The 16255-nt window shown below is 33.8% G+C and overlaps 1 protein-coding gene across 1 annotated transcript in view; it reads left to right on the top strand.

Annotated features, from left to right (window-relative positions):
- The first annotated feature begins 716 nt into the window (after positions 1–716).
- Positions 717–16255, top strand: part of LOC131076992 (clavaminate synthase-like protein At3g21360) — a 76711-nt gene continuing 61172 nt past the window's right edge. The window contains exon 1 of the mRNA XM_058014353.2: positions 717–1152. Within this exon, the coding sequence (XP_057870336.2) occupies positions 772–1152 (381 nt within the window). The 5' untranslated portion in view covers positions 717–771. The remainder of the gene's footprint in view (positions 1153–16255) is intronic.

The following is a 16255-nucleotide window of genomic DNA, read 5'->3' as shown; positions in this document are numbered from 1 at the left end:
ACGGACGGGAAAGAACGTTAGAGGAAAGAATGGGCCCACAACACACCTAAGTAGTCAAAGCTTAGTGTGTGTTGTGTAAGCCATCTCATTGTTCACATGGTCTCATCTCTAAGGTAAAGCATTGATCTTCTAAGGAGGTCACCCATCCTAATACTACTTTGACTCAAGTGAACATAATCATGAAATTTCATCTAAATTCTATCCCTTTTATCTTGCTACTCTATTTAAGAAACCTTCAATATAATTAAAAAATTATATTAACTCCAAAAAAAAAATTTCAATTCAAAAAATTACTAATCTACAATTTATAATTAAACTAACTTACATCATTCTAATAAAAATATATATTAACTCCAAAAATAGATTTCAATTCAAAAAGTTACTAATCTACAGTTTATAATTAAACTATATTTTAATTATATATATTAAAAAAAAACTATATTTTAATTATACTTTCTTATTGATTCACTTCTTACCAAATAATAAAACCTAATAAATACATTAATATTTCTACTTAAAATACTTTTTAATAAAAACAGTTCAAAATACATTGTATCTAACCATCTTTTAAAACCTAATAGGTACATTCACCATCCGGCCTAAAGCACTTTCCACTAAAAACAATATTTAGCCGTCTTTTTTATAGCAAATTAAAAATTGACACGTAACTAGAATAGTCCTATAGAGAATTGTCCTCTAAATATTTAATGTCTTCTGAAAGTGCACTGTTTTTTGCATGTGGAAGAGATTGTTTGCTGAACGGAAGTGGACATGGCAGGCCAAGCAGAAGGCAGATTAGAGCTTGAGGAGAGCCGAATAGCTGAAGAGAAGTTAGTAGAAGGAATTCAATTCCCAAAGGTGCTGCTTCCTGCTAAATCTCAATCCTTCTCCTCAGCCGCTCAAGTGGGTGAAGCCATAGCAAGGCATAAAACATGGTTGGATTCTCTTCTCCATTCAAGTGGGGCTCTCTTACTTAGAGGCTTTCCAATCCACTCACCTGTGGACTTCAATCATGTGGTAGAAGCATTTGGGTATGAGGAATTGCCTTATGTTGGGGGAGCTGCTCCCAGAGTAAATGTTTTTGGCAGAGTTTTCACTGCAAATGAATCTCCCCCAGATCGGAAAATTCCATTCCATCATGAAATGGCTCAGGTTGGTCTTCACTCCATGTTTTTTATTAATGTTTACTCTTAATGGGCAATACAGTTTTGATTTGAGGATCGATGCTGATCAGATCTTATTAAAAGTTTGAAATTTGATTAGGATTGCTTCTAATCTCTAATAACTTGGTAGTGAGCATTCCTTTGGTCCAGTTTGCAGTTAAGTTCAAACTATATACAACTTATTAATCCTTTCCTTTGAATTGTGTTTATACATGCTGTCTGGTAAGCTTGAGTAAATAGAAAATCTTTAAGATCAACGTTAGTCCAATTAATGAGAAGGCAGGGATGGTTAAATTGGTTTTGGGGCAGTCCTAATGTATCCAAACTCCTCCAAGATGGCAGAGACAGGTGGAATATATATTTATAGAGTCCAACTAATGTTAAACTTCCTCAAATGCTCTAAAAACACAGCTCAAATATAATTTTAGAAGGCTGCCGTAGCATTCCACGCCATTAAATCTAGTCTACTGCTTTATTTTCAGAAAGCCGGCGACTGTTTCAGAGTCCTAATGAGACAAAGACTCTCCGAAAAGTTCTTTTTCAAACTACCCAAGTCGGCGGTCGCCTTTCTGACCAATTAATTTCCACGCCTTGATCAGCACGCTACCGCATCCTATCCAAAAATAATTTATATTTCGTATATATAATTTATAACTTTTCAATTCAAAAGAATCAAAATAAAACATCTTTTGTCATCTAACTTTTATTTGGTAAATCTTTTTTCGCACTATTTTAGAATCATAAGTACATTTGAAATGTTATTGGGATATTCAAAAAAATAAAATAAAAAACTCTACAAATCTAATAGCTAAATATTATACAATCAAATGATACAAATGGCCAGCACAAGGTAAACTCCATATGGATCCACTCAATCAGTTAGGCAGATTTTCAGCCACGTAATTAATGGTCAAATGGATTAATCAAGTTCAATCTTTGATAAGATATTCAGAATCAATTTTCAAAACCCCCTTTCATAAGGCTGAAGCTATTCTGGCTCCAAAACAGACCTTTCGTACAGCGTGTTAGCGACAGGTTAGTCAATCACAACCGTTAATTGCAAAGTCGACGGTGTAAAACACGCGACTAACACGCGTGTTAGTTAATCCGTACTGTCGTTTTGGAGCCAGAATAGACGTGTCCCTTTCATAAACACTTTTTTTGAAATGATAAAATATTATTATTTGTGTCCTTTCATTCCCTGTAAAAAAAAGTCTACTCCTTTTAAACAATAAAATATAATTCATCTTTTAATTTATACTTTTTCAACAACTCAACATCTAATTATTATTTTTCTCGTGCATGCACCTAAGTTAAAGAAATATATTAAAATCAACCAAATATAAACTCTGACCATGCCAAAATATTTTTGAACAATATTAAATTTTATCTCCAAAATGTCAAAATTATATTTGAAAGTACCATTGGACATTTTTTAATTACTTGAACTCATTATCTTGTCAAAATTCTTTTTTGAAAAAGTTGGTGTTCTCTAAGAAATTTAAAACTTTCCAAGAATGTTGGAATGGAGCCAAAAAGGATATTACATCCATTTCTACACATTCATGTTTCCAATTGCCATCTTGGTATATCGTCTTATAATATTCAAATAGTGTCCTTTCACGTGCTAAGGGACTCCTAGTTGTTTAAAAATTGAAGAGACAAAATCATTCTATTGTTACTTGCCTATATTAATTCTCAAGGTGAAGTAGATGATTATGTTTTTGACTTAGAGGTTTGAAATTGTTTCTTAGGTTAAGCATTGATTTTTTACTAGCATTTTGTTTACTACTTTAATTAGATAGTTTTGAAAGAGTTGCCTTCTTTAATTGGTGGTTTTAGTAGTATATTCAAATTGATATTCTTTCAATTGTTCTTTCACTATAATATATGTTTTCCTAATCCTCTTAAAGAGCCTTGTTTCTCTTGTCATCTCTAAATCTCCCTCCCTTTTGTGTTTTCTATTACATCATGTGTTACATGGAGCCACATTCCCCACTTTAAAATCCCTTCTCTGTCCGTATAACCATTTTTAGGACTTTGAAAATGATAGGGGACATCGCTTGGCCATCATAAGAATTTTTGGAATGTTCTTAATCTATGTCATTCAAGAACTTTAAATGTTGCTAGAATGGTTAGTCACCATTAGAACAATTAGAGATACTTAAGATATACCTTGACCATCTTGGAGATCTAGGCATCTCCAACACCAAAAAAAAAAAAAATTCATTGCTTAAAAAAAATAAATTTGAAAACTAGTTTATAAGTATGACTCATTATAAAGGTATAAATTGTATTGTGTATAAAGAGTGTTAAAATCACATCTACCTCTAGAGAATAAAATCAATTGACTAACCAAAAAAATCAATGTATAAAATTTAATGCTATATAGTAGAGCATCCAAAGATTAGTGGTACCTAAGAAATGTTGGGACAATCGGTGACATTCACTTTATACGTACATCTCCATGGATCATAGAGAGGGCCAACTTGGTTGTCCACGTGAGGTTGAGAATATTTATGACCTATGATTACCCTCTAGTATACTAGGAACATGTGCAAGGGGCATAATGTGGGGGGAGTGTCATTGGATGGTTGGCATGTAGGGGAAAGGACCCAGTAGTTGAGCATGTTCCAATTGTTGTGAGGGTTGTTGATACCTTTTGTTCCAAAAATTGAACAAATAAAACCTATTGTTTGAAACAAAAAATATCAATTTTTGTTAGGAAATGTACCAACAGTTGTTAGGAAATGTACCAATAGTTGTTAAGAAATGTACTAATATTGTAAAAAGTAACCAATCAGGTGATGCCACATCGGCTGCACAACTATTGGGGTCTCTAATGCACGCCTATTGGTCTCACTTTTTTTTGGGGCTGTTTTGGACACCTTGGCAAAAAGCATGCTGATGTGGCATCATATTTGATGATGTGGCCCTGAAACCTTAGTTATAAGCAGGGGACTTGCCAAGTAAGCTGCTGTAAAAAAATCGGAGTGATTCGAAATTTCCAAGTAGGATTTTGAGAAGCGTGAAGTTAGGGTGCACGACTACTGGGTCCTTTCCCCTAGTGGAAGGGGATCTATGAGAACTTGTATCATTGTAAGAGGTGTAATAAAGCATCTATATGATGTTTATGACGTTAATTGTCTTTGTTGGATTAGGGTATATGTTGGTTTGCCCTCTAGTACCAAGTTAATTAAAAAGGCCTTGAAGCTTCTAGACAAATGTTTATAACTCTTTGACACATGTTAAAGAGATTTTTTTTAAATGTAGACCACTTGACTTAAGGTTTGATTTTTAGATTTCATTTGTGTAAATATTAAGGCCTTGTGATAGGGGTCATTAAGTTTTATAAGACTATTTATGTTGTTGAAATGTTATTTGATAAGACTATTTATGTTGTTGAAATGTTACTTGATTGAGGAGGGAAGTTGTGTTGTCATACTCTACATTTAAGATTAATACAAGTTGAACAACACTCCTTAGTAGTGGAGTTTTAAACTTAGAAAATATTTTTTCAATGTGGTCTACATGTTTTATTGCTACATGCTTATTTTCATTTCCATTCATGATCTATCATTGGTTACAGAATTTGTAACCAACAAGATCTAATGATTTATTTTTTTTTATGTATTTTCATTTGGATTTTCAACCTTTGCTATTAGACGTAGTTTTATTTGGATTATGGGGGAAAGCCTTTTTTGAAGTGTAGGAATTTTTGTTTTGAGGTTCTTAATTATTTTTTTTGTAATTTAGATTCTAGGGATATAGATTATGGCCAACTCATGTCATATAAAGATTGAGAAGCTTAATGGTACAAGCTATGAATTTTAGAAGTTGAAGATGTGGGATCTTTTAGAAGAAAGGGATCAATAGAAAGTAGTGGTAAATAAGAGAAAACCCTAGGTATATTAGATAAGACTAGGTAAAAATAGATTAATAAGGCCAAGATACAATAAAGTTGTGTCTTTCTAATTTTATTTTATTGAATGTTTCTAGTGAGTATACCACATTCTTCTTGTGAAAGAGGATAGAAGTCTATAAAAATATAAGGAGATTGTGTACAAGTTGTAATGTAAAAGGAGACTATAATCATTAAAAATTGAAGGAGATTTGATTTTAGAACACTTGCATTCTTGTGATTTAATATTGAGTCAATCAGACGCTATTGATATAAAGATTGAACATGAGAATAAATGTGACTTGTTACCCCATTTGGTGTTGGAGCACCTAGCCTTCACAAACAATCAGGATCTTTTGATTATGGTCAATGTTCAAGTCATGTTCTTATATGCTTTGAGGCTCTATGAAGCCATTGGAAGTCATCTAAAAGTCCTCATTTGTGAAATGAAGGAATATTGTATTGATTGTCAATATTGTATCAAAGAAGGCATGATATTACCATTAGGTCTTGTTAGATGGATAAAGTAAATATGGGGGTCTAGAAAGATATTATGTCATAGGAGTTCATTTCTAAGGTTTATGAGTCATTCTAGGTTGTTGGAAAGGAGTTAGAAGTTGAATAGATGAAAAATGCAAAAGTTGTCATTTATGTAAAAAGTTGTCAAAAAGTTTCAATTTAGGAAGTTGAAGGGTCATGTAGTTCAAAAGGTAGTTATAGATGTTTTAGAAGTTATAAAATATTATATATACTTGTATTCCATTGACCAATGGTTAGATTTCAAGAATTGTAAGTTGGATTTTGATGAAGAGGTAATAAAAGAACACTATGTATATAATTCTATGACTGTAACAATCAAAAGAATAATATTTATAGAGCACTAAATGGGTGCAATAATGACTTTGAACAATGGGGAAAGTGAATACACTTTATCACCTTTCATTTGAATCCAACTTCATCAATTTTTATGATGTATTATGGGAGTTATGGTGGTTTTATTGACTGCAACTTTCCAAATTTCTTTGTAATAGTCATGTTGCAGCGAATTACATGCAAGTATGGCCTCCAAATGAACTAAATATTATATGGTTGGATGGAGGATTGAGTTAGATTTCTTTTGGTGTTGGTTTGAGGTTATTTCATCAAATATTAAGGGAGATATGAGCAAAATACTAAAAGTGGGTCTAAAATTCCAGTAAACAAGGGTTTTGACACAAAATTGGTGATAAATCCCCATTCCACCGTGGGAATATTCTAAATCTTGGTGAAATGGTATTTTTCCAAGTCCTTTCAATTTTCCAATTGGTTTCAGAGTGGAACATAAATTTGATGCCCTAAGTTGGTTACTCTATTTGTTTTAGCCTTGTTGACAAGCTAGTAGTGAGGGTTTCATAGTTTGATGAAAAATTGATGGTTCTAAATCTTGGAGATGATTAAATTAAACCATTTTTTCATGTAGATAATGTTGGAGCAGAGTATTGGGTTGGAGAAGAAACTTGGTTGAGAGTTCCTTTGTGAAGGTGATCTAGTTGGTCTTGTAGGACATCATAAGGGTCCTAGTTTGAAGGTGTTGGTTCAAGGTAACCAAGGAGATTTTGAGACATGTTTTAGAAGGTCATGATGTGTACCTGATACCCTAATTGGGTTGCAAATTGGAATTGGTTGAGAGCAGCTATGTCACTTGTGACTAGTAGTACTAGTAGACAAAAGGACTAGTTTATAGAGGAAGAGGCATGATTGGGTCTTTGAGCCCATTGTCGTGAAATATACCATCTTAGTATTGAGGTGTTTACAAGATTTCTATTTGAACCCCCAACACCCCCCCCCCCCCCCCACTTGTATTGCATTATCATTCATTGTCTAAGTTTTTGGAAAATATAATAGTACTATTTAGTAGTTCTATTGTTGATCCTAAGATCGATGCCCTTGTTGCAACTTTTCTTAGTGAGGAGATGAGGAGAAATTCTATGGAGGACAGTTCTAAGGAGGCATTGCATGTGGTGAAGATCTAAGTAAAAAAGTGGTGATAAGAAAAAGGAGGTAAATGATAAGTCAAAAGATATATTTAAATCTAAGGATAGACCCTAAATTCCTAGTAAGAATAGGTTCATACAAATTAGAACTGTGGACAATAAAACCACCTTAAGAAGGAATACAAGAATAAGAAAAAAAATTGACAATTCTTCTACTAAGAAATCCTCTAATGATGAAGTTAGTGATACATATCTTATTTTAGCTAACATTTAGAGTGACGATTCTTAGTTAATTAATCTAGATTATTATTAACACATGAATCCTCATAAGGAGTGGTTCTCTACTTATAAATAATGTAACAATGGGGAGGTGTTATTGGGTGACAATGACACAAATAATTGGTTGGGAGCAATGAAATTGATACTTGTGATGGGTAAGTGAAAAATATCACTAATGTATTACACATTTCAAGGATTACAAGAAATTTGATTTTTGTTTCCAAAATGAATGATTTGGGTGTCCATGCTACTTTTGGGAAGAGTGTTTGCAAGTAGGCTAAAGGAAACTGGGTATTGGCTAGAAGCACATGTTGTGGAACATAGTTCAATTTGGAAGCATCAACTGTGGAGATCTAGATATCAATGTAATTGAGAAATCTAATTCTTGTAAACTTTGGCACCATAGAAACTTGATAAATAAAAACATTATGGATGGTTTATCTGGGTCTAGTACTAATTTTGACTTAATGAGCATTGTGTGTTTGGTAAACAACAAATAATAACATTCAAATATAGTACTTATAAAGAAAAGGAAATTTTTGAAGTGATTCATAGTGATGTGTTTGGTCTTGTGGATATTGTTTCCATTGAAAAATGTTGCTATATGTTACATTTATCCATGATTTCTCAAGGTGCACTTAGATTTATTTTTTCCAACACAAATCTATTGTGTTCTATAAGTTTAAATAATTTAAAGCACTCATAGAGAAACAAATGGATAAGAAAATAAAGTTCTTGAGGTTAGATAATGGTGTGAGTACTACTCTAGAGAATTTGCAAAAAGCATGTAGGTGTTGTTATGTTGAAGATTACTCCACACATTCCAAAAAAAATAGAGATAGAATAAATGAACAAGAATTTGATGGATAAAGCTAGAAGTATGTGAAGAGGTGCTAAGTTAGATTGATGTTTCTAGGTTGAGATGATAAATACTACTTGATATTTAGTAAATAAATCTCCCACTTTTTATCTAGTTGATAAAACACTTTACATGGTATGGATTTGGAAAACACCACCTATTTCTCATTTTAGATTCTTTGATTGTGAGACTTATGTTCACGTGCATGATCTAAATAATCTAAACTAGATTTTAATGCTAACACATGTTTTTTCATGATTTATGGCAAGAATATCAAATGTTATGAGATTGGGATGTACTAATATTAAAAATGGTTTATTTTAATTATATAAGAATCTGTTAAAAATAACCAAGATCAAGAGCTCAATGAATAGCACAACAAGAGAGACAAAATATTGATAAGAATAAACTATATTTTAATCAAGATGCAAAATACCATCAACTAGATCATAAAAAATTGCCTACAATGAAGATGAGTCTGCTTATAAAGGAAAGGCCAATATGGATATGTGAGCATACAATCATGACATGTGGATCAATGAGAAACAAGGGTAGGTGAGGGTAGGTGGGAGAAATGATAAATTATTCCACAAGAGGTGAATCACCCACTGAAGGTGGAATGTAACAACAAGCTAAGACCACAAAATGTGGAATTTCTCCTACAAGTAACTTCCCTATGTGCACACTTCCCTGAGTGTCTCATATGCAAACTACAATGAAATGCATTACCCTAAGTCAACTTAAGTAAAGTGTAATTATGAGACATAATTTATACCAACACCCCCCCTTAAGTGCAACTTAGGGGAATGTAGAATCAAGCTAACTATGCAAGATGGGTCTCAGCTACTAGGTCGTGTTAGGTACCCATTTACAAATGCAAATGCAAGGAATGCAATCTCTCACAAGTGTAGGAAGGGAGAAAACCACATGCCCAAAAGAGAGATGAAAATGTACAAAAGAACTCTCAAAGAAGGACAAAACCCCATGTGAAGAAAAATTCCACCCCATAAGAGAGAAGAAGAGAGACCAAGTATCCCCCCCGCCCCCCCTTCCTCAATGTAGAATTTGCACCAATGATAGAAGCTCGAAACCGAATGAAGAAGCTACTCCACAATCGTTGAACAATGTTCCTCCCCTTGAGAAGAAATAAAACCAAGGTGTATCCATGAAGTCTCCCCAATCATCAAGGGAAGATGTAGAAAACAAAATCATGTATGAAATCTCTGAAACTTTCTCAAGTGTCCCTATGTTAATACTGAAAGTTGCCCCCTCCAAATCAGTTGTACTAGGCCACACTTCTAAAAGAGGCAATCCAAGATCCAATGGAGATGAATGTAGAACATGATCCAAAGACTTAGGTCTCCTCTAAGGATAAAGAGACCTCCTCCAAATTTTGTACATAAGTATCCACAATCATGTCAACTTAAAGAGAATGATCATGTAGAGAATAAACAAGAGGGTTGGAATGTTCCCTAGCAACAATTGAAGAAGGATCATCTCCATCAAAGAGAAGTTGATTATCATCAATGATGTCTCTGAAATTTGCAATGTAGGACTACACAGACAAACCTGCAATGACTATCAAGTAGTCATCCCAAGGAACTATAGCTAGAAGACAAGGTATATCCTATTGCATTGAATCATATGAAGGCAAAACTATTGCAATATTTGCATCATCAAGTGCAATAGTAGATTTGATATCAGTGGGAGGAGATGAAATGCTAGTCTCAAGAACTGGGTCACATGTGAGAACACCCAAGTTCAAGTAACCCAAATTTCTCCTTGATATCTAAATCCACACAAGTGTGACCATCACGTGAAGAATCAATAGGACCAAAATCTGCAAAGGAGTACAACCGAGATGCATGATTCACCACCCTAGTTGCAATGATAGCTCTACTCTCAAAGTCTTTGATGAAAACCGAATCAGGTGTGAACTCCACAATTTTCCTTGTTGCCCCATGAGTGATCTGATAGTTGGAAAGAAGATTTTTTGTCAAATGAGGTACACACAACACATCATTGAATCCCCAATGGAAATAGATAGTTTCCCAATCATATTCATATGTGTATGATTGCCCATCAAAATCAGTGGCATGATGCAAGGCTCAAATGAAGAAAACATAGATTGCAAAGATACCATATGATGAGAAGCTCTTGAATCAAGAAGCCATTTCCCTAATTCATAACTTGTAGTAGCACAAAGAGATTGTCCTTTACTTGTCCCAAAAGTGTGATCCTTTCCTTTATCAAATTCTTTTTTTTTTGGAAGAAGAAGTTGAAATAGACACTCTAGAAGGCAAACAGATTATATTCTTTTCAAGAAGATGTTTCAATTCATCAATATCTTTCTTGTAGCAATGGTGTTCATCATGTCCCGAGTTCTTGCAATATGCACAAAAAAGCCTATCCTTATATGATTTCCCCTTAGGTGAGGATGTAGAATCACCTTGTTGTGGAGAGGATGATTGCACTCTATCTTGTTGTGGCTTTGACTTAGACTGGTTTTGGTTCTTTTCTTTTCCTTAATTGCTTTGATTCCTTTTATTATCCACCAAAGCTTGTGACTTTGAAGACTTGAGAATCCCCATCTTGTTCAACTTTGATTGCTCATGTATCAACATCTTCGTGAATGCATCAAATGATGGTGGATGTATGAGACACCTTGAGTCAACCGATGCATGTGAAAGCTAGAGACAAAGGCTGCAAACTCTGATGGAAGCTTGTCCAACAAATTGTAAACCAATTGAGCATCCTTGTCAATGCCACAATCCTTAACCTTTTCTCTTAGCTCATTTGTTTTCATGACATAATCTTGGATTGTATCAAAATCCTTGGGATGGACAACAATGTGAGTTCATTGTCAAGCTTGTAGCCCCTAATCTTGTCAACTTGGCCATACAATTTCTCATAGAACTCCCAAGCATCCTTAATTGTAGTACATTTCTCAATCTAAAAAATCAGGTCATGTAATACATACTTTCTCAAAGTTCCAAGAGCCATAGAATTTTTAGTGAGTCATTCCAATTGAGCATCAAGATCTGCTTTAGGATTTGTAGGTGCTATAATTATTCCATTTATGTAGTGAATGAGTCCTTTTTCCATTGGCTTACTCTATGCTTTTATTTTCCAAGAAGCATAATTATGTCGAGTTAAAAGTAAAAATTTAGGAGAATCCATGACAACAAAATGAAAGAGCACAAGATAGAGAGAGGTACAATCAAACAAGACAACCCCCTAAATCCATTCAAACAAAAAAAAACCCTCCCAAAATGATGATTTGACACTTTATATGTAGTGTGTGTACAATGGGCCACTTGCAAACAAGGGCAAAGTGGGCTTCTAATTTCATAATTACAACTGCCTCAAATAGGTTATACAAGACTCAAACCAATAATGCAAGAGATCTAAACCAAGATCTAAACAAATTACAAGTACCAAATAGGCCAAAAAAGACCAATTATTGAAAGTACAATTTCTAATCAAAATGGTGAAAATATGATAGAACCACATGAAAGTAGATGAAAAATTATACACTTAAAAAAAAAGACACTTGGAAAGGAGGTCGTATGAGCTTGAATGGAACCCGAGAAGTTGCAGAATCGAGGATTGGATAGGTACAGTTGTGAAAAACTAAAAAATTTGAAAAATATCTCCACCAAAATCATAAAAAAAACTACACTACTATGAAGAGCACGAAAAATCAGCCCAAATAAAAAAATTTGCACTAAAAAGGCCTCAAAATGACCAAGTTATGAACCTCTGAAGTTGGACTACAAAATAAAAAAGCTCATCGTTTTCAAAAAAGTGTTGACATGGTGCTAGCCTCATCATTTTGACGCTTGTCTAGACATCATGGCCAAAAATAACCATGTTGCATGGTTGTCCATACCGTATGGAAGATGACGTGGCGATGTACGAACAAATCTGAGTCTAACACGTGGCAATACAAAATTGTATCGATGTTGAATGTGCAAGATGACGTGCAAACACATTTTGTACGAATATACTAATGTGGTGTACAACTGCTGACATGGCCTGTTGATTGTCATGTCGTACAATGATGCAGTAGACTACATGGAAAATCTATTCGCTTGCATGGCACTGTTAAGGTGTGTGGTCCTTATGCCTACGTGATAGGTTGATTGGGCAGGTATGGATATCGACATGGACCAATAAGAAATGACTACGTGGAGGATTTGTTGTTACATTCAGCGAATACGTGGCCATAAAGTGTCCCATGGTGTGCAGGTGGGAGTGAGTGTCATCCTATCACGTGGCGACGTTGGTGTCTATTACAGATCATAGAGCGTGCAATGGGTGAGTGCCACGTGTCATAGCGGAAAGGAAGTCATTGGAGGTTGTGTGTGGTCAAAGACCGATGTGGCAGGCGGGATAGTTGTGTGGATGCAAAGCATTGAATGCCCATCCAAGCAGAATTGAGGTGAGCTCGGGGTGGCGCAGGCGGTGGAGCATGCAGACTAGAAAAGTGGGCAGCCAAGAAAAAAGATGTCAGAAAAGTATGGGTCAATAGACAGAGCAAGTGTTGGGAACCTAGTACTGACGGGATGGTGAGAGTCTGAGCAAGGTAGACCGACCAAAGCTGTAGGTTTTCAGAACTAAAGTATGACACCTAGAAAAAAAGAAGACTACGAATGAGGAAAAAATAAACCTTTTTTTTAACTTTTACAATTTTAAAAATAAAAAATTGCGAATTAAAAAAATTATTTTTTAAATAATTCGTAGAATTTTCTTTTTTACAAAATCCATACCATACTACCCAAATAGGGTAAATTTTTCCTCCCCAGTCCCTAATTTGATTTTCATCATATATAGGGAAATTTATACTCAAAATTCATGAAAATGGCCTCTGAACTCAATGGTGAGGTTGAAATCGTTGTAGGATGCCCCCAATTTTTGTATCTCCTCAGATCTGAAAACAAAATTCTCCAAAATGTCTCCAAAAATATTACTCAATGAAGCCACAATGGCTTTGATACCATGTAAGAATTTGTCAAAAATAACCAAGATCAAGAGCTCAATGAATAACACAACAAGAGAGACAAAATATTGATAAGAATAAACTGTATTCTAATCAAGATGCGAAAATTACATACATTGAAGATGAGCCTACTTATAAAGGCAAGACTGATATGGATATGTGAGCACACAATCATGACATGTGGCTCAATGAGAAACAAGGGTAGGTGAGGGTAGGTGGGAGAAATAATAAAGTATTCCACAAGAGGTCACCCAACCAAGGTGGAATGTAACAACAAGATAAGACCACAAAAGGTGGAATTTCTCCTACAAGAAACTTCCCTATGTGCACACTTCCCTAAGTGTCTCATATGCAAACTACAATTAAATGCATTACTCGAAGTCAACTTAAGTAAAGTGTAATTATGAGACATAATTTACACCAACATTAATGATAAAATTTTCAAGGAGATAAAATTATTCACAAAATTTGAATAGCTAAAAGAAAAACTAAATAAGACAATTCTTTTTTATGCTTACTTTAAAGATCAAGAAAATGCATGTGTTGATGAAAGCAAGATGGACTTGAGGATGTAAAGGATCAAGAAGGTTTAAATGAGAGTTACTAGAAGGAACAAAAGGAGACTCTTTTTACATCTTTGAGGTTCACAAGGAAATGGAAACCAATACAAAGATATTGTTCACCAAATTTTCGTTGTCTTTGCTTTACTTTCTATTGACAATGAACCTAGGTTCATGAGGGAAGCCCTATCTTCAAAGGAGCATGAGCCTTTGTTGTAGGAAAGTATTATGAAATGAAAGCCTTGGACAAATGCAATACTTGGGATCTAGTAGAGATAATCGAGGGGAGGAAACCCATTTGTTGAAAATAAGTATTTAAAAAATAATGGGAATAAATGATAATTTGGAATAGTGAAAGGCTAGGCTAGCGTCTAAAGGTTACTCTCAAGTTGAGGAAGTGGACTCTGACGAAAGTCTCTCTTGTTGCTAATTTATCTTCTATTAGATTTATTTTATCTATTTTCATTGCTTATGACTTGGAGGAAGATCAAAAGGACGAAAAAAATGTATTTTTGCATGGGATATTAAAAAAATAGATTTACATAAAATAGCTTGCCAATTTTATAGTAAAGGGAAAGGTGCATTTGGTTTGTAGAATAAAATGGCCCTTGTTTGGGTTGAAATTGTCTCCATGCATGTAATACCAAAAATTTGATGCTTTTGCACTAGAGCTTAGTTTTTTCATAGTGAAGTTGCTTGTACTTATTTTAAATTAATTGAAAATATAATTTACTAATCATTGTCTTGTATACAAATGATATGTTAGTTAGAAATGACAAGGGGATGATTAGGGAGCTTAAAAATTAGTTATTTGATAGGTTTTGATATGAAAGATTTGGGAGCTTTAGAATACATTTTGGATATGGAAATGTATAGGGATTACGTTAACAAATTTTTTTGGTGAAATCAAAAGATGTATTTTGACACTATTTTGTTCTATAGGATTTTGTGTTAGTGAGTATTATTTTACTAGTAGCATGAGCTTTTCTTTGGAACAATGTCCGAAATTGGATAATAATTATGAATATATTTATAATGTTCCTTACTTTGATGCAGTTAGAAACCTTGTGTATACAATGATTTGTACAACACAATAAAGCCCAATTAGTAATATTTTTTAATCAATTTTATGTCTAACCTAGGTAGAAAATATTGGACCTATATTAAGAGAGTATTTAGATATTTTCAAGAAACTTTAGATTATTTTATTTTCTCTCATGGGACTAATGATGTGATTAAGGTGATTGAATTATGGGGCTTTTTAATTTTGATGGGTACAAGATCTACAAAGAAGGAGGCTTACAAGTGATTGGGTTGAGCCTATTTGATAGACAAATTGATTGGATAAGTAAGAGGTAGTGTATAGTTTATCTTTTGAATACAAAAGTAGAGTATATTGCTACAACACATGCTTGTAAAGAGAATTTAATCTAATAGACTAGTACAAGTATTATTTTTTTGCACGAAAGGTGAGTATAGAATGTGACAATTTGAGTTAATTTATTTGACTAAAAATTGATGTATCATGCTTGTAAAAAATATATTGATGTTTAATATCAATTTTGTTTTGCAAAATGGTTTAGATTCGAAAGGTCACAATTAGAAAGGTTGACACTTTGGAGAATGTTGTAGATTCACTTATTAAGTTAGCAAGCTTGGAGAAATTCTATTAGTGTAGGGAGGTTATGGGCCTTTTCTCTCTTAGCACTTTTTTTCTAATATTCTCTATCATGCCATTAAAATGTAAATATTAAATAAGAGAATGTTAGAACGAATGTGATATATTCCTTGTAATCCTTTAGAATCTATAGGGATTAGGTTAACACAAAAATTTGATTAAATCAAAGGAAGTGTTTGTCACTCTTTTGCAATATAGGATTGTATATTAGCAAGTATTCTTTCACTTGTAGTAGCACATTTTCTTTGGAACAATATCCTCAATTGGATGATGATTTTGAATATATTTATAATGTTACTTACTTCAATGGAGTTGGAAGCTTTATGAATGAAATGATTTGTACAAGACAAAATATTGCTCAATTAATGAGATTTTTAATTAAGTTTATGTCTCACCTTGGTAGAAAACATTAGACCTACTTTAAGAGAGTATTTATATGTTTGTAAGGAAATTTAGATTATTTTATGTGCTAGCATGGGACTAATGATCTGAGAAAAGTACTTGATTTATGGGGCTTTGTTGATTTTGATTGGGTACCTGATATATGATGTGAGCAGTGTGAGGTACACAAGGGACTATGATGAGCCTATTTGATAAAGCAATTAGTTGGATGAATAAGGCATTTTGTAGTTTCTCTTTCGTATATAGATGTAGAGTATATGGCTACAACACATGCTTGTAAATAAGCAATGTGATTGTTGGTTCAAAGTAATGGATGTCAATACAACATATTAATCATCTTTAGGGACATGAATTCCTAATTGAGCAGCGATCCCAACCCCACTACCCTAACTCATTTATCTTATCAATCTGAGGTCGTACAACTTGAAATGGGATAGC

The sequence above is a fragment of the Cryptomeria japonica genome, chromosome 6 (assembly GCF_030272615.1).
Source record: "Cryptomeria japonica chromosome 6, Sugi_1.0, whole genome shotgun sequence".
Lineage (NCBI taxonomy): Eukaryota > Viridiplantae > Streptophyta > Pinopsida > Cupressales > Cupressaceae > Cryptomeria > Cryptomeria japonica.
Note: the sequence above shows the minus strand (reverse complement) of the source record. Positions and strands in the feature narration are given on the sequence as shown.